Source organism: Drosophila elegans, unplaced genomic scaffold (genome assembly GCF_018152505.1).
Source record: "Drosophila elegans isolate 14027-0461.03 unplaced genomic scaffold, ASM1815250v1 contig_149, whole genome shotgun sequence".
NCBI lineage: Eukaryota > Metazoa > Arthropoda > Insecta > Diptera > Drosophilidae > Drosophila > Drosophila elegans.
This window is the reverse complement of record NW_024545513.1, coordinates 1,125,124-1,151,172: the sequence shown is the minus strand read 5'-3', so window position 1 is coordinate 1,151,172 and position 26,049 is coordinate 1,125,124. Positions and strand designations below refer to the sequence as shown.

The following is a 26,049-nucleotide window of genomic DNA, read 5'->3' as shown; positions in this document are numbered from 1 at the left end:
AGATGTTACACAGAAATCGGCAAAGTGAACACCTTAATCGATTTGTCATTGAAACAAACTGCTGTGTTGAAAATGAGGTACAAATTACGAATTCGAGGATGAGCTTATTGTTCAAGTATAGAGTATGGAGGAGGGATGGGGGATGGGGGATGGGTGATGGTGGTGGTGTTGACTCAGGGCCCCGTGCGATTTGTCCGATTCTTTGGCCCCTCATCTTTATCGGGAGTTGCGCTTTAATCGCATTTCGCTGTCATCGTGTGACAGTTGTCGGGACAGACAGACGGCCAGAAAAATCGAGAAAAGACACGACGAGACAGGATAGCCTTCGATTGCCTTTTGGCTGTGGGTTAAACGCAACCCGTTTTCCTGTAAATCGGTTTATACTATACACATCATATATAGGTATGTACATATGTATATCACAAATTATGCATGTATGTATGTACTACATATATACTGTACATGTACGCATTATTTATTGATCAGCTCTGCTTTGCTTTGCATTTGTTTCTGTTTTTATTTTTTTTTGTATTTGCGTCTTTCCCAATGCCTATTGAGTTATTGATTTTGATTCCCATTTTTTGTGCCCCGGGATTCTCCTCCCCTTATCTTGCAGTTTTTTTTTTATGTAACCATATGTACCCTATTAAATGGGAGAATCTATAGAGGTGTGTGCTCTTTATATAGCCTTTGCTTTAGAACGTTGCCCTCAACTCAACTTTGCTGTTTGCTCGCCGCTGAGCTTTTCAGATTTTGTTTCTGCTCTTTTTATTGCCATTGAAATAATTTGTACTTAAAATTGTTTAGATAAGATTTAATTAGAGCAAACAATGCAGTAAAAGCAAACAGAAACTAAACGAAGAAGGAAAAACAAAAAACCTAGAAAGGAATAATTTGGAAAATTTACAAAAAAAAATGGGCGGAAAATAACGTGACTTGATATAACATTTTAAAATTAGTTGAAATTAATTATTGAACAATATATATTTATTTTTGTTTTTTTATAAGTTTTAATAAATTTATTGAGAAAACTATATATCCTTTCTGGTGATTTAAAATTAGTTGATTGTGTGCAATTTAAATATGAGAAGTTGCTATATATTTAATTCATTTAAATGACAATATTTTTTGTTATTTTTTATGACGACTTCCTCGGGAAATTACACAAAATGTCAATTTCAATACGGTTGTCGAACTTTTCTGGTTTCAGTTTCAGTTGAAATTTCAATCAAAGAGCAACTCGTTAATATTTATCAGTCAGACTACTAATTGTGACATACTTAGTCGTAAATAAGAGTATGCATGTATGTACATGTGTATATCGGGGGTCTGTCTATATATCGGAGCACTATATACAGCGACTATAACAACAATAACAACAATAACAATGAACACAAGTTGAGAGGCAATGGCGCACTTTAATAATAAAAATCATTCATACGTAATTTCATTGGAATTTCACGCTGCTCTTTCTCTTCTTTTCGCCTTCTTTTTTCGACTTCTTTCGCTGTTTGCTTTGGACCCTGCTTCGGTTTTTCGATTCTGATTGTGCCCTCAGATTCGTTGGCCATTTTTTCTTGATTTTTATCCACGAAGAGTAAGCTTGAAAAGCTTTTTTTTCCGACCCAGCCAGCGGCTTCTTTTTGGGCGATGAGTAATGAATTAATAATTATAATAAAAATAAAAAAAACTGGATTTTCTGATTAAATTTTTTTTTTTAAATATAATATAATATTTGAGTTATATATTCTTGGAAATCAAAATTATATTGATTTAAGATGTACATACATACATATATACTTTTTGGGTTTATTTATGGGCCAAATATAAATTTCAAACCCTTTTAGTTGGCAAGTGAGTAAACACAAACAAATGGTGAAATTAACTGTCTAAATTAAAGCGTTCTGGAATATATTTGGTGTATTTAGAGCATTTTTTGTATGGATTTTCTGGATTTTGTTCTTTGTGTGTTCGACGGGGCGTATGCGTGATGCGTGATGCGTGATGCTTGTGTTTGGTTGCTTTCTGTAACTTGATTGGTCTAAGCCATCATCACTAGCTGCTGTCTCAGCTGGTGCACCACCACCTTAACCCCCACCCCCTCCCCATTAACCCCTCCCTTTCCAACCATTTACATCCTCTTAACACCCAAAAACCCCACGAGTTTTGCTCTGGCCAAAATTTGCAGCTCACTTTTGGGTTAACGATTAGTGAGTTAGGCATGGGTGGGGTTTTAAAGGGGATGATGGTGGTTAGTATTTGGATTCCTTTTTTGGTAGCCAACTGCCACTGGAAATGTTTTGCATCTCGCTTGCACTTGCGGCAACAACACATAGCAACAACATCCGAGTGCAAAACTAACAAAACACCAACAAAAGCAAAGGCAAAGCAGACGATGGACAGAGGAGCGCAAAACTTGGAAAAACTACTTTTATTAACAGCACAACATAAAAATATAACGCTTAAAAAAAAGAAGCATTTTACGTTTCTAAGAAATTCTTGCTTAAAAATAGGGACCTTCTTAATTATTTGTTGAACTTTTTTTCAAGTGTATCGGTGGGAAAAAGGCAGTTTATTCATCAGGAGAAACAATAACTAGCGGAGAAATGCGTGGAAGGGGTGGGGTGGGGGGAGGTAAGTGGGAGTTCAAGGGGCTGTAAAAGTGGGTGTGGCAAAAATGGGGGAGGGGAAAATGGCCTGTCATATACACAGAGGCAAAAACCGAAGCCATAGCAAATATTTCATACTTGCCTGGAAATATGGAAAGTATGTGTGCGTGTGAGTTGCGTGTAAAAACAGCAGTGTTGGTGTGCGTAAGCAGTGTGTGTGTGTGTGTGTGTATGTGTGTGTGTGTGCTTTGAGAGAGTTCGTGTGCTTTGGTCCAAATGCATTCGGCGTTTCTGCACCTGCTGCACTCTAAAATCCACTTTAACCCTTCCCCAAAATTTGGGCCGTTCTTTTTTTCTACACTCAAAAAAACGAGCACTAATAATCACAGTGTTTAATAACAAATCTTTGTTTGCTTATGCCGAAATCATACTCTTTTTTTTATATATTTTTATATCATTAATCAAAGCAAAGTTTATTAAAATTTAATTCTGTGCCGTGGTACATTTTAAAATTCTTTTTTTTCTTCTCACTCTATTTTTTTGGCTGTGTATCAATTCCAAAATGGCGGAGTGAATACAAATGGGGGTGGAGAAGGTTGGAAGGGGGGCGGGGGTGGTGGGTGGAAAGTTGGAAGAGGGGGAGGGAAAGTAACCCTCCTCCCCCCAACAACATACATGAATGTGTGCGTGTCTCGCGCTATTTTGCGGAAGTCACAAACTTATTGGTTAGCAACGGACCAAAAAGAGTGGCGACCAGGGACGTAGAAAAAAATAGTGGGAGGGGGGAGGGGATAGAAAAACCCGGGCAAAATGGCGGACATGGCCTAGAGACGTGTAAACGAAAGCAACAACAACAAACACAACGACAACAACAATAAGGTCGAGAAAATTCTGCCAACGATTGACATTTTCCAGTTTTCAAGTTTTCCACGAATGTGTTGCAACGCTTTTCCTGCAGCCAAACGAAAATGCTTCCCCATTTTCCCACAAATAATCAATAGTCAACAAGTCAACATGAACAGTTACAGTTATGAAAATGCAATAATTTAACTAATTGTAACACCATTTAAATTCCATACAGCAAAAACCTAGCTTGTTTGACTTTAGTTTTGTAATAGTTTGTTACACATTAGCATACACAAAAACATTGCCCTCTTCGTTACTTTTCATACTCACGTAGGACAGATACATCGCTTTGCTATATCCATACAAAGTATTTCAAGACACAAATAATAACAAACTTTTTATATCCTTACCTGAAAATAAACAGAAATGTAACAATCATTAGTTAATTTATAAAATTACTTCATAGATGTGTTAAAATAAATATCTATGAATATTTTAATTCAATTTATTTATTTACTATCCTAGTGTGACAAGGTAAAGCTTATATATCTGTTGCACTAGTCGAAATTGTTTAATTAATTTTCAAAGAATTTGCTGTTTCCCACACCAAAACTGTGCAACTAAATTAAATTAAATTACATTTGATGCAAATTCTGTTCTCCCCTGAGTAGAAAAGTACCGACTCACACACACACACACACACACACACACACACACACACACACGAGCGAAAACCATTGTTAAAGTTCCGGGAAAATGTTGCGCAGCAAAATATGCTACAAAAACACATATTCACATTCACATTCACTTCGTCTATTTTCCGGCCCCAATCCCCCCCCGACCCCCCAACCACTAAGCGGAAAACTAACTCAACATGACTCTGATTTCAACACATGGAAAACCACCAACCCACCGAAACCCCCACCCACTGATTTTTCCATTCGACACTTGTAATTCACCACAGGGCCCAAAAGTACGGGGGAAAGTGGAGAAAATGGTGGGGGCGGGGGGGGGGGGTAAACAGGGGGCGGGGTTAGCGTGTTAAATTATTTAAAGTTTTTTCCCCAACAAGATGATGGAGTTCGCACAGACAGCAGGGAAAAGCGGGTGGAAAAGCGGGCGGAAAAGCAAGAGCGTAAAACAAAAGGTACGAGGAAATATGGAAAGAAATATAAAAATAAGTGGGTTCGGAAAAAAAAATAGAATAAAAATTGGAGGCGAAAAAAAAGAAAATACAGGGCCGAAGGACGACACACGCAGGCGTAGGGATTTTCCAAGGGGGTTTTCCGGGGGGGGTGGGGTGGCTTTTCACTGCCTTTGGACATCGCATCCTTCGTGTCGTCGTTTGTCGGTTTTATGGTCTCGTCTCATCTGCTTTTCCTGCCCATTTTCCTCTGCCTTTCTCTGCCACCCACTCACATTTTCCTACCATTTCCCCCCCATTTTCCTTGCTTCGCTTTGCTTTTCGGTGGTTGGTTAACAACATTTTTCTTCAGCTGCTTATTAAATCATCTGACTTTTCGTTGGCCAAACCAACAAACACACAAACAATCCAATCAACAAAACATTTAAAATAGTCAAAAGCTACACAGAAAATATAAACAAGTGTGAATATTTTATAAAAATTAAGCGTTTTTTTTTTTGTAATTTTTCCTTCAATCGGAAAATAAATATTAATTAATAAGGTAAAAGGCCACAAATCAAACCTAAAAATTAAAAGCTCTTGTTTGCTTTCAAAACTACGAAAAAAACGTAAATTTGTAAAACTTATATACTTTTGGCCTCCAATTATTAAAACGATTTCATTACTTATCACGCGATTCATGTTGCGGATCAACGCAGGAAGTAAAAAAAAATATATATTAAATCCTCAAGGACAAGAAAACTAAGAAATGTATTCATTATGCATAAGAATTCTTATTATTTACACCTAAGGCTTTGCCAGAAATTATTAATTTAGTTAAGCAAGAAACTAATGTTGAAACAACCCTTAAGCTTTTCTTTTTCTGTGGCCCCGCATCATTACAATCCATGTCAATTATCACCACAAGGTTTCTGGCCCACGCGGCGTATGAATTACTTATTAAGTATACGCCTCGTTAGCCCCCGCCGATAATGCTTGTATCAGGAAAAAAGCCAAAGGAAATATGGTGAAATGTTCGCAAGACACAAAATTATTGAAGCAAGGAAAGTCTTTAAAGTCAAAAAAGTTAGCAAAAACAAAAAAAGAAAAGTGAAAATTCCATCCACACAATTATTTTTGTTTTTACCAGTTATGAGTAATGTTCTCCAATAATTAATGACCATGTCTTATAAAATTGAAATGCAAATGTATAAATAAATTTTGGCAACTGATTAAAAATGCAACAAAAAAATCAATTAGTTTGTAAAGCCAAATAATATCAGAAAAATGTAAAAAACGAGGCCAATGGAAATCTGTAATCTGAATTTAAAATCAAGCTCAACGCAAGTGTTGTTCCAAATCAAAGGTTAAAATACACACACACACACACAAACACACACACACACACACAACTTATCCACAATTTGTTTGCCCAGCAATTATTTCACTTTCCAACTCAACTCGAGGGCGAGAAATGAATTTTGAACTTTAAGCCAAGAGTGGAATTTGGAAGCCGATTTGGGAATTACACTTTGACTTTGTGCATTATTTATCTACATCTACCCCTCGCTTTAGGCAAAACCGAATAAATCGATGTGGAGTCTTGTTCACTATGTGTATATATAGCAGCCAGCCATATAGAACAGTTGTTGCTAGGGCCCAAAGTTGTTGTTGTTGTTATTGCTCTGCAAAATGGACGAACGCCAATAAAAAAAAAAAATATCAAACAAACAAACTGAAAAAACTTGAGTAGTTTAGCAACTTTGTCATCGTAACTCACTGCAAAAGGGAATGGAATTCGTAAAACTAAGTATGCAAGTTGCAAACGAGCACAGAAAAGGAGTTAAGTGAAGAGGCAAGAAAATGTTCAAGTTTAAAGTAGTTTAAGTCTTTTATGTCCTCAGTGTACAGGTGAATAAAGGGTATATAAATAATAACATCTACAAAGGAATAACGTAATAAATCCAAATATTTTGAATATTTTTTATATATTCATTTTAAATCTCTTAAAATTTTTCATTCGACTATTTGCGGAATAGATTTTTAGTCTGAAAATTTAAAAACTTTTATTGCTAATTCTAATATTTTCCACGTTAATGAAAATATTGAAATATTAAATCTAGCAATTAAATTTGCATTGTATTTAATATTATGATTTAATATTTAATTTAAATATTAAATATATTTTTATTATTCCATTTTTTTATCAGTGTAGATTCAATTGAATTTTTCAGTTTAAATAAAGGTTTTCTCATATTTCTTAAGTCTGTTTTGTAATTTGTTTAGACCTTTTTAGTTTAGTTTTTAAGGTACTAGGTATTCAAGAATTAGTAAATTTGATACTATCTATAATCCATAATCTACAATATTTACTTTTGATATATACAATACGTATATATATATATACCTAAAAATAAATTAGTTACAAATTGTGCTGGAAATGGGTGTGAATTTAACAAGAAATCAATGAAAACATTACATTTGGTTTTATTAGTGTTTTTTTGTTGTTATCCGTTTGGTGTAAAATGCAATTTGTACCTTGTTTTATTTATTTTTTTTTTTTGGGTTCGAGAGTTCGATTCGATTCGATTTGTTTCGGTTTTTGGTTTTTGGTTTTCGGATTTTGATTGTTTTTTGCTTGTGTTGTTGGTCATTGAATGCAATGGCAGCAATAACAACAACAACAACTACAACAAGAGCAAAAACAACAACAACAATCTCTTTAGAGAGGCAATTTGCAGTGTACATGAGTGTGTTGTGTGTATGTAAATTGCTTTGTTTATGGGCCAAGCGAACAAAGCAAAAGCGAATAAATCGGACAGAAACAGAGAAATATATATACTATATAAAGTAGTATGGTATATACAAAGTGTATGTAGATGCCTCCGATTACATAAATACAAATTTCAATTGAAAGTCGTTCAAGTGCAAAATACGAGAAAAGAAACAAAATACAAAAAAAAAAAAGTAATAAACACAAGAGCACTTTTAAAGCGAAGACGAATTGTAAATGCTCTGAGTTTAAGAAAACTAACATGTGCAAATTATTAAACTATTAAAATGATTTGAAATTATTTTTGAAAAGTGAAACACATATAACACCCATCGATTATACTTATATTTTTATTGGCAGTCACTTTACAATCTACTTAAATAGCCATTAATAGCATTGTGTTATTAACTTTTAATGTTCACTACCTAATAAATTTACTATTGTAAACATGTTTTTTTCCGAATTAAATTTGAGTTGTCTTAGTAAATGTGGTAAAATGTGCTATAACAAAAAAAAAAATAAATAAAAATATATCACAATAAAGCTTTTGTATAGTAGCGATTTCTCTGTTTGCTCTATTTTTTGATGACATGCAATCTGCATTGAAAATGTAAACAAAATGTGTGAAATGAAAACAATCAAAGAAAAATGCAAAATGGGGGAAATCAGTAGGTAATTCAAAATAGTATTTAATTGTAAAGTCGATATTTTTTAAGTGGCTTAGAATAAAGGTAGAAACTTTCCCAACTCTTTGTAGTTTTTGCTTAAAAAAAAAACACTGATTTTCATTTACCACATTGGCAGTTTGACGATTTTTCTTTTTCTATCTATAAACATGTGTCTTAGATCTTTTTTAATGGAAACTTCGATTCATTGAACTGCGCTCACATGGGTGTATAAATATACATGTATACAAACTTAGAGAGGAGTGGCGCAAAGGGGGAAAGGAGGTTGGAAAAACCAGTTTTCCGTTTCAGTTTTCCGTCGCTCGACTTCAGTTGAGAGTTCCAATTGCAATCGCAATTCCACAATTGTCAACTGCCTTTCTCGACGATTTCTTTGGATTTGAATGCAGCCGATAGAGGCACACAATCGCATATCTATATATATATATAGTAAAGCCATATATATAACAGATAAACACATTTGAAAGATACACACTAACAATGGGAACCAGATTTGCACTGCTTAAAAAGTGTTTCCCCAAGTCTACAATTATTTCAATTGTTGCCTTTGCTCATTTCAATTCCTTTTTAATTCATTATCTTTGGGTCGCAACAATTACAAAAATAGACATTTATTGGAATGAAACAATTGGACAAATAAGCTAATAAAATATGTATATACAAAAAATATATATATATATAAAAAGACTTAGTGATGAGGTAACCAGAAAGAAATCCAAATTCGGAGGGCAGCAATTTATATACTTTATAAAACAACTATACATCGACTATCATGCATATATGTTTAAAAACAATGAACAAACATATGCGAGTTCAAAAGCAACAAATCTTAGAAAATTAATTTATTTAAAATTATTTTTCACTTTAATTTATGGCATCTAAATAATATGTATATTGTATATTGTACATATTAAAGATCACTATGTTGCAAACTTATGGCTGAAATTATAACACCCTCTGATAAGGAATAAAAAAACAAAAAGAAAGAAAAACGGAAAATGGAAGATAGTGATAGTGATCATGGCGAAAGCAGATTATAAAGCAATGAATGAATTTTGATTGTATTGCCAGCTACGTTGCAAAAGATTTGATTTTACCAGTTTTATATATAATAATAATTTTGCTTTTTTATAAATGATTATTTTTTGTTTTGTTGAAAATCAGTGAGTAATTTAATATATATTTGTATTTATTACAGTATTAATAATATTTAAAGTCTTATACATTCACTTTCAACAATTCTTATACTTTTACTTCCAACTTTATGCTTAATATAACTTATATTTCTCTTACATTTGTTCTTCTCCCTTCTTGCTAAAATATTTGTCAAGTTTTTAAATTATTTTTTGTTTTTCATTTTACAACTTTTATATTTTGTTTACAAAAATTAAAATTTGGGATTCTGAACCTGAGTGTTGTCGTATTTGAGTGTAAATGTATCAATACATTTAAGTGTAAAAAGTCTTATACTCGATCTAAACTTTATTTTTACTTCTATTTTAATCTTTTGTCTGAAAAGCTTCGCAAAACGTCATTATTTTTTTAATTTTACTGAACTTTTAAGAACTTATACTCACACTCTATTTTTTCTACGATTTGGTGTTCCAATTGGCATTTGCTCTCCTTCTCTTTCTGCCTCTCTTTGCTCTCGAAAGTCTAATTGGAAATTGTGACTAGTTGGAAATTGTTCGCTGGCCGCCTTCTCAATGATAATCCAATTAAATAACAACAGTTATAGATCTACGAGTGTGTGTATGTGTGTGGTGGGTAGGCGACGGGAGGGGATATAGAGGGGGGTGGTTTATAGGCGCTATATGAGCATCTCCCTCGCACCCAAACATTGTCATTTACATTCGATGTATCTGTATCTTTGGGGCTGGGAATCTGTGCCTGTAAATGTAATGTAGATGTATCTATTTGCAGTCCAAGTGCATTTATAAATCAAATAATCTCTGCGCTGCTGACGTCCGTTTCTGTTTCCAACTTTGATTTCTTCGCCCATCACCCTCGTATATTATCGCTCCACCCCGTTACCGTTTTTCACCAGAAACTCCCAGTGACGTCAACGTGTTGCGTTGGTTTTCATTCGAGGGTTTTATAAAAATAGCAAATTAACAATAATAAAAAAAAACACAGACGTGGCAACCAGAAACAAACAACATTTATAGTGAGTGCACCAGTCAACATAAGGAGCCAAAGGGAAACAACTTGTCAAATCAATAAAAGAAAATAATTATAGAAAATAATTAATAAAACAATACAAAAATTGTATGACGGTTTTTAAGATATTTGATAAAAGAATTTATGTAAAATGCACTTAAAATGTATACCATATGAAATTCTTTTGTATCTTAGTTTCAAAATAACTTAAAGTAATTTAGTTTTCTATTTTTCAGTTTACTACTTACGCGTTAGTTTATGTTTGCTCGAAAGCAGACGGTAACTTACCTAAAAAGAAAAGAAAATTGAGAGCAATTAGTAAGATTCCATTTTGGTTAAATGAATTTTTAACTAAGTTATAGACATGTATAATTTATCAGCTAAGTATAATTTTTCACCTAGTTTTTTAGAAATCAAAGAACTAAACATTTAAAATTCCCAAGGAACTTTCTTTTTGGACTCATAATCTCATAATGTTAATATTTCTTAGGAATAATGTATAGAATGTTTTTAAAATATTTTAATTATCTACGTTGAAATCAATGCTTTTTTAAGAACGTTTTCATTAGGGGTGTGTTTTTTTTTTGTGTTGCACTAGCAATATTATTTTTCTGACCACTGGTGTGGCACATGTAAAGCCGAGGGCCTTTTTATGAATTTCATTCCCCCGCCGTTTCTTTGGGGAAACAACTTACACAAAAGTTCAGCAAAGCAAATTACGTAGTTGATTTCCCTGCGTTCAACAGCAAATTTTAATAATAACAATACTACTACGCATAAAGTGAGCAAACAGAAAACTGACGCAATACCCAAAGTTCACAAAAAACAAACATACACTGGAAAAAATGCAGCATATTTCAAACGAAAGGTGTGGTATTCTTTATAAAGTCAAGTAAGTAAATAAAATTCTCCCTGTGTAAGTGAACAAATACACCCCAGGTCAGAAAGATGCTGGTGTGCAAGGAGGAGATGGCACTTGAATGGGACAATTGCCGCATCAGTTGGAGATTTGCTTTCTACCACCTCTCTATTTCATGCATGACGCATTGAGTAACTGAATAAAAAGGTGGAGTGACTTAATACTTCAACAATCTGCTTTAAAACTAAATAATTACTTTGCTTAAAATGTATATATTACATTTCGCTTTTTTCTTCGTAATTTTCTTATATCCATTAGGCCTGCAGAAGGGTTATTTATTTTTTGCTTTCTTGAGAGGGAGGTTTGGAGAGCAAAATAAAGGTTTCTCTGAATTCCAGGCACATAAATATACCCTATGTATTCCGCACTGTCTCGCCTTTTTGTACATAAGCGTTTTTATATGCCACCCATATTTGTATCTCAACTCGACAATTGGCCGTTAGTAGTGGGCTGGAAACCAAAACAAAAAAAAAAAAAACGGATTATCCATATACACACAAAACACAACAATATCATTTTGTGTGTATATAAACCTTGGACGAGGTCAAATTCACACGGAATGTTTGTCGAACTAGAAAGGAAAAATAAGTGCTTGAATTGCTAAAGTGGTTAAACTATTTTAATACATTTCCTCTCAATTTTGAACAGACTAAACTATTTTAAATTTTGTTTAACTGTGGAAGATTATATACTCTTTAAATATATATTTTCAAAAATAAGCTTAAAACCTACACATGCAATGCAGTGTTTATTAAAATTAAAAGTTGTGAAAAAAAGTTTATTAATTAAATTCTTATGTTGCAGATTTTAATCTTGATTGGAAGGTATAACTAAAGTTTTTAAAAACAAGAAAAAATCTAAAAATGTAACAAAATTATTCAGAAAACACCCAAAACGACCTTAGAAAAACCTATAAAAATTACTTAAATCAACTAATATGTCCTAAAATTAAATAAAAATGTATTAAGGCGAAGTGAACTTATTAAGAGTTTTAGAGCTTGTCTCTATGCAATATTTAAAAACGATTTCAAACAGATTCGTATTATAATGCTTTGGATGGTAATGGAAAGTACGTATTATTGCGGCCGCAACCTTTTGCATTTTGCTCGTCTCTTTTTTTTTTTTTTGCCTTGTCGACTTTACCTCAATGTCATTTCTATCAATGGACTAGAAGTTTCTGAAAACGACAACTATTTGGATCTGGGGTGGGGAAAAACCACGTGGACTTGTTGAGAAAATCAACAACGCAGAAGAAATTGATTGAAATGCGCAGTTTTTGAGAATTATTATAACATTTTTCGTTTGTGATTGGGATGTGGAACTGGAAATGTAAGCGTCACATTAAATGCGTAATTAACATGTTCCACACGAACAAAAGAGATGGAAAAGCGTCGGCAGAAAGAGAGAGATATATAGAGAGAGAGTGAGAGAGAATGTGTAATGTATTTTTGCCCTTTATCGGGGTTGCAAATTTCGCACGATTCTATTCAGAGTTCTTAGGACTTAACAAAAGCAAACCGTTCATTCAATTATCTTCAATGCACACATAGACCGCAAAAAAAGAAAAAAAAAAAACACAAAAACACCGATACAAATGAAGATAGAGAACACAGATACATGTTTGTATCTAGATACAGCACTTCCGTTTGGGCTCTTGTTTATTTTCCATAATGTTCCATGACGTTTCTCGACTGCTACCTCTCCTCCCTCCGAATTTTCCTATTTCTCTTGGTTTTTCCAGTTGATAATTGACAGGCAGGTGATAGGCATTCTACACTTTTCTGTACCAAAACAGAAGTTCTGTCTATCTCAGTACTCTTTTATTTGCCACAAAAAGGTTTAAATTGACATTTAAATAGCATTTCCATCACAAAAAGGATTTAAAAAGTTGAAAAACATTCGACAAGCTCCTTAAATTCCATTTTATTAATCCGCATTTCCTTGCATATGCCACATAACAAAAATTTCATGTTAGTAAACATAAATCTGCAAAATTTTTTCACAAACAAATGGCCGAAAGTTATTTCGATCAAACACAAATATGGTAAAATAAATACAATTTTTACACCAAGAATACCCATTTCAATTTACCTAAAATTTAGGTAAACAACAGACCTTATCCTTAACCAAAAAATACAAACCATTTTAAGTGCATGAGCAAAATCTTTCAGAAAAACAAATACTGTAAAATAAAAACGCAACGAAAATGTACGCTAAAGTTTATTAAAAACATCGGAAAGGGGTTCCATTCCCCTAAAAATTTCTCACATTATATTGGTAGGGGGAACTAAATAAATGCAACCAAAACGACGCATAGTTTGGCTAAATAAACAACAATAAATGCGATTTGGCGTAAAATAATAGTGGTAATGTTGCGTTTAATGGGTTGGTTAAAACTTTTTTTTCAAAATGTGAAAAATAGTAAAGCTAAAATAAAGTGTTTTATAAACAAAATCAAAACAAAAATGAAGTCTATAAGGATTGTTTAATCATATAACAAACCTACCTATTTTTTCGATCGCTGATGTTTATCAAAAACACCCAGATCAACTATATATAATACACTTTATAAGGCCAGAGAAACGATGCACTGACATTGACATTGAAATGCATTTTTCTGTGTGAATTTATTTGAGCTACCTCCACAATTTAGCACTATATAAATAGCCATAAGGGTCATAGCCAGAGATATATTCTTAAAAAGCAACACAACAGCGATATGAGGGGTAGATATAGTAAACGTGTCCTTTGGCGTTTCGCCTGATTGAACAGGAGTGTAATACTATTTCCAATGGGGTGTTTGGGGTTGGTTTTCGGTGACTCATTACCCGGTTTCACCTCACGATTGGATTGCCTTATGCGATTGTAATTCAGAGTGTTTCATCACTATGATGAACTCAGCTGAATGATATTTCCCCATTTCCATCACAAGTTGAACTTTAGATTAGCCAGAGATTAGTGAGTAATGGCGAAAGATCAACAAAAGTATGTTAAATATTGTATAGATATCGTGGATAGTTAAGTGCAGATAAGATCAGATAAGGAGATGGTAATAGAGCAGATAACATGTATATGAAAATGATTGGGATCCTCTTTTCAAAAATACATCATATTTTCTATATATATGGATAACTTTAAAGTGAAAAGTTCCAAATGAAATTGAAAAACTTAAAGACAAAAATTATATATTGAAATTTGTCGATTTTTGTTTTCTAAAAAATGCACTTTTATTTTTGGTTTAAATTCGAAACTTACATAAAAATCTTTATAAAATAAATAATAAACATCGTCCTCAAGATTGTTGTTGTTCAATAGTTGTTGTTGTAGCTGCTGGTTGCTGCTGTTATTGTTGTTGTTGTTGTTGTTGTTGTTAATGTTATTATTATTGTTGTAAATATATTGATAACTGTTGTGACAACTATTGCTGCTATTATTGTTGTTATTTATTTGATTGTTACACACTAGCAAATGTTGTTGCTGCTGTTGTTGTTGTGGCAATAACAAAATTGGCTGTTGTTGTTGCTGCTGCTGCTGCTGTTGCACTTGATGTTGTTGTTGTTGTTGTTGTTGATGTTGTTGTTGGTGGTGTAGATGATGATGATGATGATGATGGAAATGTTGTTGATAGCTGGGCGCCTGCAATTGCCAATTTTGCATTGCACACACATGTAGATAAAACCGCTACACATAAATATATATCTATTTCATATATATCTTTTCTGAATATATTTATTTTTTTTATAACTGCCTGCAGGGAAAAATGCACAAGAAAAAAATTAGCACACACACTAATAGCGGTTTTGTTTAATTGCAATAGGTTCTTGTCGTTTTGTTTGTATAAGTTATCTTTTTTTATTTTATAAGGTTTAGATTTCTTTGTTAATTGTTAGTTTGAATTTTTTCTTATAATGTTCTTCTTAATACATTTTATTACATTATTGTATTACATTATTCGTTCATAAGTTTATACACTTTTCATTTTATTATTGGCGGCTTTTATTTAATTATTTCAATGCTTTCTTTTTGATTAGAGCTCATTGTATTAGTATGTAGTATTTATTAATTCTTGCCCTGTGTTTGTTTTCGCTGCCTTTTCTTACTTAATATTTTATTGCCTTCTCTGCGTTTATTTGTTTTCTTCGATTTTCGCTTCTTATTGTTTCTGGGTTTTATTTATTTTTGTTTGCTTATTTAAACTTGAAATGAGCTCAAGGTAAAAAATTTGTATCAACGACCGCAGTGACGTCAACGCCGACTGTGACTGCGACTGCGACTGCGACGTCGGCAGAGAAATAAACACTTGAAAAAAATCGAGCAGCTGTTTAGTTTTTTTTTTCTTTCAACCAATAAAAAAAGAGTAGTACAAATTAGGACACAAATGGATGTAACTGTTTTAAAACTTAGTATGCTGTTATTTTTCCTCACAAAGTTCATTAATTTGCGGTTTTATGTATTTTGTAATCTTTTGTTGTATATTTATATTTAGCTCGTGCCGCGTGTTTGTTGTTGTTTTGTTTGTTTTGCTTTTTCGACTGAAGAAAAAATTAAATAAATAAAACGGAACGAAACGATGACGATGACGATCTCTGCCGACGTCAACAGAATGCACTCACACACACAGACACAGACGCACACACCGCCACATACTCACATACACTGATAAATAAAATAAAGAGAATACGCAAAAAAGGCATTGAGAGCAAAACAACAAAAACTGTTCATAGGGCGAAGGAAGAATAAAAAAAAAAAACATGAGTACATAAGCCTTACAAACACACACACACACACACACAGATACGTCACACAAATACGCACACACGCAAGTGCAAAAACTGTAGCAAAAGACAATAACAAAAATGTTCTAGCATAACTGTTCTGCTTACCTACCCCCCAACACCCCCTAAAACCATCACACCCCCTCTACCTACCTCCCTCCCTCCCTATTCTCTCTTATTCTCTTCCACTTTATCCTCTTCGTCTTTTCTCCTTCTTCTTCACATTGTTGTTGTTAGGCGGAAATATTGTGTATGCCAAAAAGCGATTGCAATATTTGGACATGGGCACAAAAAAGAGGGTGCAAATAGGGAGCGAACGAGGGGTGGTGAAAAGGGGGGCTAAAAATGAAGGGAGAAATGGGTGTGGAAATAGGTGGAAAAAAGAAGCGTTGCAATACTGCAGTATCCAAATATTTTAAGTATTTTGTAAGTCTTAATTTTTACGGCAAATTACAAGGCAATACTATAAATTACCATAAAATGCAGACAAATTGTAAAAATAACAAAAAAATAGAGCGGTTCACGCATTTTATTTTTGTAAATTTAATATACATTTTAAAGGCAATACTGAATTTTAGTCAATGAATGATCATATAAAAGGCAAGCAAGTTGTTTAACTTTGGATAACTTTTCTCGTATTATTTTACGATTAAATAAAACAATACATATTAAAACAATAAAATATTACTGAAAAACTAGAAAAATCATATACATTTTTTGAACTGTTTTCAAACGAAATAAAAGTCTACTGAAATGTTATGAATTTATATACTTTTAGTTTTCATTATAAGTGAAAAGAACAAATGAGGATTTGGGGATTTTTAATTTTTAAATAAATCCAAAATTAATTTTAAGTCCAAACCGAAAAATTGTTGCATTTTCTGTCGATTTTTCATTTCCAATGATACCATGTCCTGTCTCAACGGTAATGCCAAACAGGCATTATCGATTTATAATTTATGCCCTCGAAATGAGTCAACTTGGTGATAAATTCCTCAGTTTTCTTCCGCTGTTTCATGCACATATTTTTCATATCTGGTCATCGGGTATTTCTGACTCAGCTGAATCTAAAAAAAATCGAAATTGCTTCAAATTTTTCTTTGAAGGTCTTTTGTTTTTTTTTTTTTTGTTTAGCATTTTCAAACATAAACATTGCATCTACAAATTTTCTTTGTTTATTTGAGCTTTTATTCTTTTAATGGATACATTTTTTTCAAATGGTTTTGGAGTATTGAATAAATGTTAAAAATGTTGGTCTTACTAAAAATAGTTTTACAAAAATTCAAGACCATAACTTTTGGCAAAGTATACCTTTTAGAGAATAATTTTTACAAAAAAGTTTGTCGAATATTTTATCACCATACACACATACTTTGATTTGATCTCTGAAGTTTATGAAAAAGTTGTACTTAATTAAACAAATTAGCAACCCCTGAAAGTTTTACCGTTTGCTGCCTTCCGCATTTTATTTTTATAAATTAAACGGGCAAACAGAAACGAAAATATAAGAAAAAAAGAAGAAAAAAAACAATATAAATGTCAAATGGAATTGGGGAAAACGGAGAGCATGTGCAAATGAGTGCATGAATAAATGATGCATAATGGAATGAGGGGAAATTGAGTGGGAAGCAAAAGTGCCAAAGAAGGAAAACTTTTTTCTGCTATAATAATATGAGAAACGGAAAGCAAAAAAAAAAAAACAAAATATAAATATATATATCTATATCTATAAAAGATATGTGTGTACTTTGGTGTGTGGCTGAAAATGAAATGGTAAACTGTAGTAGGCATCAGAGTGGCGACTGAAACCGACTTCGAGACTTGGTCTCTCGGTTATATCGCTCTGTACACGTATATATTTATATATTTATATATTTATATATATATAGACTTGTGGCTACATATATATCTGTCTGTATTCCCATATCTGTTTGGCCGCAACAACAACAACAATCGACTTGTGTACATAATGTGTATCTGTATCTAAACAAGCGACAAGAAAATAAAATGAAAAAAAATGAAGAAGAAGGAGGCGAAGAGCTTCAACCATTGAACCGGTTGAAGTTGAAGTTGAAGTCATATTTGCCACTGTACAAGTCGGGGCCTAAGAAGAAGAAGGAGAAAGAGAAGAAGAAGCACATCCCAGCTAGCAACACCACTAAAAAGAAAATGAAACACCACAAACACCAACAACCTCAGAGCGATAAGCCTCGAAACCGTTGTCAGCCAAACCAAAAGCCCCACTCAAGCCTATAAGTATAAACTCGAACTGTTCTAATTCAAATCGAAAACTGCAAGACATCCGCGATCGAAGGCAAAAATGCATTCTAAAAGCTAATATTTAAATTAAACTCCCACAAAGATTTTCCTAGTTTTCATTGATTGATTTTAAAGGGATTATCATTTAATTTAAGGATTCAGTTAAAGTAGCTTATAACAAAAAAATTGTCATTGAAACTATTATGTATAGAAGCTATTGAGTACACAAAATATCTCAATTATTATTATTTCTGAAATAATATTTCTGCTAATAATATAAATAATATATATTAATTATTATTTATATATTCAATTCTACACTTGTTTCTATACATTAGATTACCATCTTAACCCAACTGTTTTCTTCGATATTTTGGACAACTGGAATCTTTAATTTGGGTGCAAACAAAATGTTAATTAAATACAGCGAAAACACAATTGTTCCTCGCTTTGACTTCAATAACAAACAGAAAAATTATGTATACACCAGCGAGAATCGGTGGTTTATGCCTGACATATGTGCTATGTACATGGGTGCGTACCGATATATATTGACGCATAAATATATAATGTACACCACAATATATATACATCTACATACATCTTTATGGGTTTGTGTGTATTCTGAAGGCAGCGACAAATTTCGGTTGTTTGGGTTTTATTATTTTTATTTCTTTTCTTTTTTTTTGTTGTTGTTGTTTTTGTTTTTGTGTCCATCGGTCGCTCGATTAAACCCCTGCACCCCCGAACCCACCACACACACCTTTCTGATAATTTCTCGCTCATTTTGCGCCGAGTTTCGGACTCTCGAGTCGACTTCGAATTTGAGTTCGAGTCTCGCCACGAAACGAAGCCAGCGAAAAAATACAAAATACAAAAAAAAAAACAAATGGAAAAAATATAAAGAGAGACAAAGTCGCGGCGACAGAGGCAAAAAAGACCAAGCATTGAATTTAGTTCAAATGCCCCCAAGCAAGCCCTCCCCCCAACCTTTTTTGTTTGTTTTTTGGAACCCCCCTCTCCGCCACTGAATGCCCCACCCCCTCTTGAACAACGCCCCTGCCCCCTTTTTGTGTATCCGGAGTTTTGTGTATTAATTCTAATAAGAAGGAAAAAGCATCTGCAGCAGCAGCTTCGAATGAATGCTTTCAGCACCAAGTACAGTGGTAACTCAATAAAAAAAATCCTGTACAAATTGTACAGTATATTTTATCTTTAGTTAAACTTAAGAAAAAAGAGATATGTATACAGATACACGAGATACAGATGCAATTTACATATAAGCAATTTGAAATAGGAAAATATTAAAAGTACAACAGCATTGTTTAAGATTATTCATACACATTTATTTACATTTTCGCTTGTTCCTTTTTGAAGTTTCTACAATAAATTGTATCTCGAGTTATAAGCTTATTTGCTGATTTGCAACAGAGAAACTGATTTGCTTACCAACTTCAAAATTAATATTAAGTCAAATTTACTTTACAACCTGCGATGTTCTTGTAATTTTTCAATTATTTATTTTTTAATGAACAACAGTAAGTTGGCAAAATAAGTTTCTTTTTAAATTTAACTATTTAAAAAAAAGGATTTTTTTTAGCGAGTTACCACTGTAGCATTGACAGGCCGACTGTGGACTGTGTATTTGTGGCCTAGCTGACTGCTATTTTTTTTCTCTTATTGAAGTTGAGTCGTTGCTTTGGTGGCTATCTCGTTGGGATTTAGCCGTCTTTTTTGTGTTGTTGTTGTTGTTGTTGTTGTTGTTGTTGGCAGACGGTTGACAACAATGCCAATGCACCGTACACCACCAATAACAGCAACAAAAATAGTAAGTAAGTAAAACAAGAAGAGGACGGAGAAGGAGAGGAAGAAGAAGTTGGCCCGAGAGCAAGAGCTACTTGGCCATGTTAATTGCGGGGCAATATCAATTTCTGTGTGTGTATCCATCAGATTCGCGATTCGCGAGATACTTTTGCGAGTCGAGATCGCCGAACCGTTATCTCTGGGCGCCCGAGCAACAGCAACAATAAAAATCGGAGAAAAATACGTGATTTGTTCGAGACAGACACAAAAATACCAACAAAATACAAAAAAAAAAATGAAAAAAAAGATATACAGATACGCGAGATACAGATACAATTTACATATAAGCAATTTTTTTTTCGGAAAAATATAGCACAAAGTATACACAAAAGCACATGATGACGAAAACGTGGAGGAGCGGGAAAATTAAAGAAGAGGGGGGGAGAAAAGGCAATGGAAAAGGCAAGGCAAAGCAAAGCTTTGAAAAAAACAACTTTTTTGCTGCCCATTTTTATTGTGAATTTCGCCACTTCTGAGGGATTTTCCTTTCCTAGGCGGAAAAAAGGGTTTCCTATTTCTTTTACATGCCGAAATTTTATTTCATTTTAATTTCCCCTGTTTTATGTTTGTCCCGCCTGAGGAAATATGGTACCCAAATTTTCGTCCTTTGTTGACAAAAAATAGCAAACAGATTTTTTCCTTTTTTGGCCAACGGCAAATCGTGAATTGTGTTTGTAGATCTTTTGTATTAATTTTATTTGTTTACTCAATGCATTTGCGGCTGCATTAATTTTAAATTGCATTTTAAATAAATTAATTGAATAAGTTATTAATTTTTTGTATCAAATATATTTACTTCAATGAATTTAATGAATTGCAAAATAATTATAGTGAACTAATGAACAAAATGTAGGAAATTTTCAAAAGATATTAATCGTATTTTTGGGCATTCCATTCCTCAGGCTTTTAGCCATAATCTATGGCCATATTATGTATTTGATTTGTTTTGCATTGGTTTTATTTTGTTTCAATTTTAACATTTTGAGTATTTCAAATATCATTTTCATCAACGCAACAACACTAACAAAAAAAAAACAAATAGCCGATCTCAATACACTTGTTTGTCTTGCTTTTTTCTTATTTCCTTAATTGTTTAAAACAAAATGCAAGTTGCACACTCAACACTGAAAAAAATTGCACATTTTGGTAGCAATGGTATTTTCGATTCGTTTCCATGGGTTTTTGGTGCCTTGTGATTGCTTTTGTTGTCTCAACTTTATTTGTTTTGTTATTTTACTTCTTTTTTTTTTGGGTTTTAAGTATGTATTTTGTTATTACGCTTATTTGTTATGGCTATTTTGTTATTGCTTTTGTGCTTTTTGTTGTTGTTTTTTCGATACCGTTTTGATTTTGATGGCGTTTGAATTGCGACTGAAACCGAAACTGAATTGATGCTGCCAGCCTCTCCCTCTTCCTCTCCCTCCCTCTCTCTTGCTCGCTCGCTCACTAGCTCTCTCTCTCTGTCTCTCTCTCTCCATCTCCCCCTGCCAACGTCGACGTTGACTGCGCTGCTTGCTTTGCATGCAGTCAAAAGGGGAGGGAGCGAGAGGGGTTTAGCGGGGGTGGAATGTATGGGGGGATTGGAAAGGGAAGGGGGATATTCCCATTTCGCCTAGCAGAATTTTCAATTTAAACGCACTCGCACTCATACACAATCACTTACACACACACACACACACACACACACACACTGACACACAAGAGTGCAGCGGCGACGTCAACTTAGCTAAAAACTTCGAAATGCGTAAGCTCCGACGACTGCGCTGTCGACGTCGACGTCGACTGCGCTGCCCACGCTGACGTCGTGGCCCATTCGCGCACACACAATTTTTTTTCACAAACTGTTTGGCCTTTTTTTTCGTGTAGGTCCAGGCCAAACAGCATGGGTCAAGAATATATAGCCAATACAAATACTTGTTTATAGAAGAAAATGCCAATTAACAGAGATCAAAGTTTCATGTTCTCTTAAAATTTTATAGCAAAAATGTTAAGAAATTGCTCAACTTCTAAATTAACAACATTCTAGGATCTTATTAAAACAATCACACTATACTTAATTTATTGTCTTCTACATTAACAAATTTATAGTTGTCTAGTTTTAAATGTTTTGAAAACTTAATCAACAAGTGTTTCAATATTTATTTCAGTTATCTGTAAGTACTCAAGCTAAGTTACTTGCTTTTTGAACAGATTAAAGTGTGGAAATTAGTTAGAAGTAAAATGTTTATTTAAACTCAATTTAAAATTATTCATGGTAATTACTCATGGTATTTAAACTCTTCTGAAATTATTGTCCACTTTTGTTGTACACTCACGAACACCTGTACTATTATTGTGAACCGAGGTGTAAGGGACAGCCTCCAAGCAAACCCCTCCCCCTACCGTACACTTTAACCCTCCAAACACGAGGCTTAACTCACTCATTTCGCAACGTTTGCAGTCAGTTTTCGTCGCCAGGTTCGCGGCCTCATCGTGGTCACCCTGCCAATCCCCCTCCTCCCCCCTCTTCACCATCCTCCGCACCTGGTCTTTAGCACCCCTTTTGGCATCCATCTTGGTCATATACACCCAGATCCACATCCACATCCATCCATTCGACTCGCTCTTCAGCGAAGAAGCTGAAAACAAGGTGGCAACAATTGCGCTGCAGCCCAAGGACTTCGTAGATACATTTATTCACCGGGTAAAAAGACCAAATATCGAAGAGCTTAATTACTCTTATACATGTATTAAAAGGGGTAAGCTTATGTTAATAATTGTTTAATTACACAGGGAAAACAGAGTTTTTTTCAAGTATAACTTTGTTATATATCATAAGGTTATTAAATGAAAAAAACACACGAATGATATATGTAGATGTTAATTATAGATAATATTGTTTTCTTCAGTAGTTCTAACATAATAATCTAAAATCTATAATTTAGATATTTTACAATTCAGAATAATATAATGCTCTATGCGCTGTTTAAACACATTTGCATAGACTAAAATATATATATTATATCTTCTAAAAATTTAAACGATCCGCAGTTAAGAGAAAATTAAGTTCACAAGAGGTACAAACATGTGATCCCATTTCTTTACTATAAAAAATATTAATATACAAATTATAATATATATGGTATAATATTAATATACAAAATACTTTTTATAAATAGTTTCTCAAAACAAGTACAAATGTTACTTAAATATAGAAAAGGTTTCTTGTTTTTAAATTTCCTTCTTTTTTTGTATTTAGTTTTTTGTATGAGTTTAATGGCGAATTTCTATTCTTTAGGGTAAATTTTATTTCGAGTGCATGCACCCATGCAAATTGCAGGGCATCGAATGGCCTCTCTTAGTAAGGCGTTGTTGGCTTGGGCAGCCAGGTTTTCAACATGCCATGGCCATTCCGTCACTTTCGAGGGTAATCATCGCAGAAGGAGGCCCACTGTGGTTGCTTTTGGTGTTGCTGTTGCTCTTGCTGTTGCTGTTTTGGCCATCAAGTGCAGAGAGCGACAGACAGAGAAAGGGGAGCCCATACAGCCATACAGCCATACAGCCATACAGCGCGCACACAGGACACAAGTCGTCCTTTTTGTCGGCCGAGAGGTCCGGAGTCCGTAGTCCGTAGTCCGTAGTCCTTAGTCCGTAGTCCTCTGCTCTTTGTTTTAGCCAACAGCCTGTTCCTCTGCTGCCGATGTGTTGCTGCCGTGCTGTTGCTGTTGCTATTGCTGCTGTTGCTGTTGCTGTTGCTGCTGATGCTGCTGGCGCTGCTTGTCGATGATGAAGTGGCCGACAACGACAACCACGAGACGACGCAACGACAACAACAGCAGCAGCAACACCAGGGGCAGGCAGCACGGCAGCAACGTCGTCGCATCGCAATCGCGGCATGCGTCGTTTTATAGATGGGATTGTGTGTATATATTTCCCCAAAACCCCCCCTCCATTACCCCCCCCTTTACCCTCAGATACATGTACACACATAGATCTGTGTGTGTTGTGCGCGCGGCGCATAATATTCCGCACGCACATACAACAACAAGATGTTGCTGCCCCACAACAACAACAGCAACAACAGCAGCAACGGCAGCAGCAACACACGGCGGCAACAAGCGCACTTTAAGTGTAGCAAAATGGACTGCAAAACTTGTGTACAGTACTCGTGGCATATGTACACAATCGGAGGCATACGGCATACATACATTGCCCGATAAATACATAATATATATATATATATATAGTATGTATATGTACATGGGCATGATGATGGGCACATAGACCAAAAACCTAAGGGGGCGACCGACCGGATTGCTCAGATTTTCGGAGGCTGGTGTTTCGGCTAATTATAATGCCAAGACAGTTCAAAGATGCCAGCAAGCGAGGTGGTGTAGTTTGGTGTGTGGTGTGTTCTGGTGTGTTCTGGTGTGGGATATAATTAATCCCTCATCTCTATGTTAGGCTGCATAAAATTGTTGAATCAAATTTGCCGTTTCAGATAACCCAAATAATTGGAAGGTTCAAAAGAATTTCCTAAATGTACTCGCAAAAGTTGGGCATTACATTTCAATTAAATAAATTTGACTTAATTTGTTTGGTTTATTTTCCGGGTATTTTAAACATAATGTAAGCCCAAAAGTTCAAAAATGGTACCAATAATCAAGCAAATTATATCAACATTTAAATAAAAATAAATTTAGATAAACTTACAGTGGGCATTCGAAATCTAAGAACTTTTCCAATTTATTTAAACTTTAAGAGTAAGTATTTTATATGGTGTACACCTGTTTGATATGGATTTTATTGCATTCCCTGCAGGCTGGCTGCATAAAATGTAATAAAATATGAAGTGTATGTGTATTTATTATTGTCAAATATACCCAAGCAAAAATACAGTGGAAAATAAGAAAAAAGAAAAAAAAACAGAAAAGGGTTACACCAACCAGCCAGCAGAGTGAGACAGACGCAGGTCAAAAAGAGAGGCCAATAGTTGCCAACTGCAGTCAGCCAACAGTAACCAGTTTTGCAATGCAGCAGCAACAGCAACACACAGCAGCAACATCAACGCACAGCAGCAGCAACAGCAAGTCGAACAATCGTCAAATACACAAAATCCACTTTGCAAATCATCAGCGCAATGGCGAACCGAACTACGGACTACCCGGGTAACAAAATCCGGGTCCGGGTTCGAGTTCGGGTCAGAATTTGGGTGGAAATTGGATGGGATGGGATGGGATGGGATGGATTTGGGTAGGGGTAGGGGTAGGGGTAGGGGTAGGGGTAGGGGTAGGGGTAGGGGTAGGGGTAGGGGTAGGGGTAGGGGTAGGGGTAGGGGTAGGGGTAGGGGTAGGGGTGTTGTCCACACACGCATGCAACATGCACCTTGAGAGCTTTTCCAGCTCTCCACATCAGAGACATTTTCCAGTGCGAAAAATGAAAATGCAGCAAGAAAATCCTACGCTATACGGTGTGTTTTCCATGTTCCAGCAAAGTACGAGTACTAACAACAACAAAAAGAAAACACAAACAGTACTAGTAAAAAGGAAAGGAAAACAACACAGAAAAATTATATACACACACACCGGCAGCCACCACGCCCACTTTGCTACGCCCACGCCTCTGCACCGAATAAAATTGCATTGGAAAATCGGCAAGGCAAAGTCCCGAGAACTGGAAAATGTCTGCAGCTCTACATACAGATGTGTGTGTAAGGGGAATTTTTTTTTTTTTTTTGGTGGGGGTGGGTGGTTTGGTGAGGGGTTTTTAAAAGGTAACAACGCCAAAGCTCAAACCGAAAGTAAAGTGAAGCCAAAATAAATAAAAAGATAGACTAAAACTGACACACACAAAATAAAAAGCTTAGACAAAAAACAACGGGCTAGTAAATGTGTCAGATAATACAAAACTCATATAAAGGATTTAACTGGTTTTAAACTAAACATTTTGCGATGTTCCCCTCAATACACTTTTTAAAGGCTCAACAATTTTTTTTGGTAAAGATAATAACCACATTTCTATGCCAACAGCATGCATTAACCAAAATTGCCTTTTCTC

The 26,049-nt window shown here is 34.5% G+C and overlaps 1 protein-coding gene across 5 annotated transcripts in view; it reads right to left on the bottom strand.

The window, feature by feature from the left end:
* Positions 1-26,049, bottom strand: part of LOC108135910 (neurogenic protein mastermind) — a 73,282-nt gene that overhangs the window by 19,682 nt on the left and 27,551 nt on the right. The window contains exon 1 of one of the 5 annotated variants that reach the window (XM_041710363.1): positions 14,372-14,447. The exons of 3 other annotated variants lie outside the window; for them this stretch is intronic. Coding sequence is in view for 1 of the 2 variants with exons in the window: in XM_041710375.1 (XP_041566309.1) it covers positions 3,786-3,800 (15 nt within the window). In the remaining variant the exon portion in view is untranslated. Of the gene's footprint in view, positions 1-3,785; positions 3,857-14,371; positions 14,448-26,049 lie in introns of those variants that run through there. One more of the 5 variants, XM_041710375.1, reaches the window with a different exon arrangement.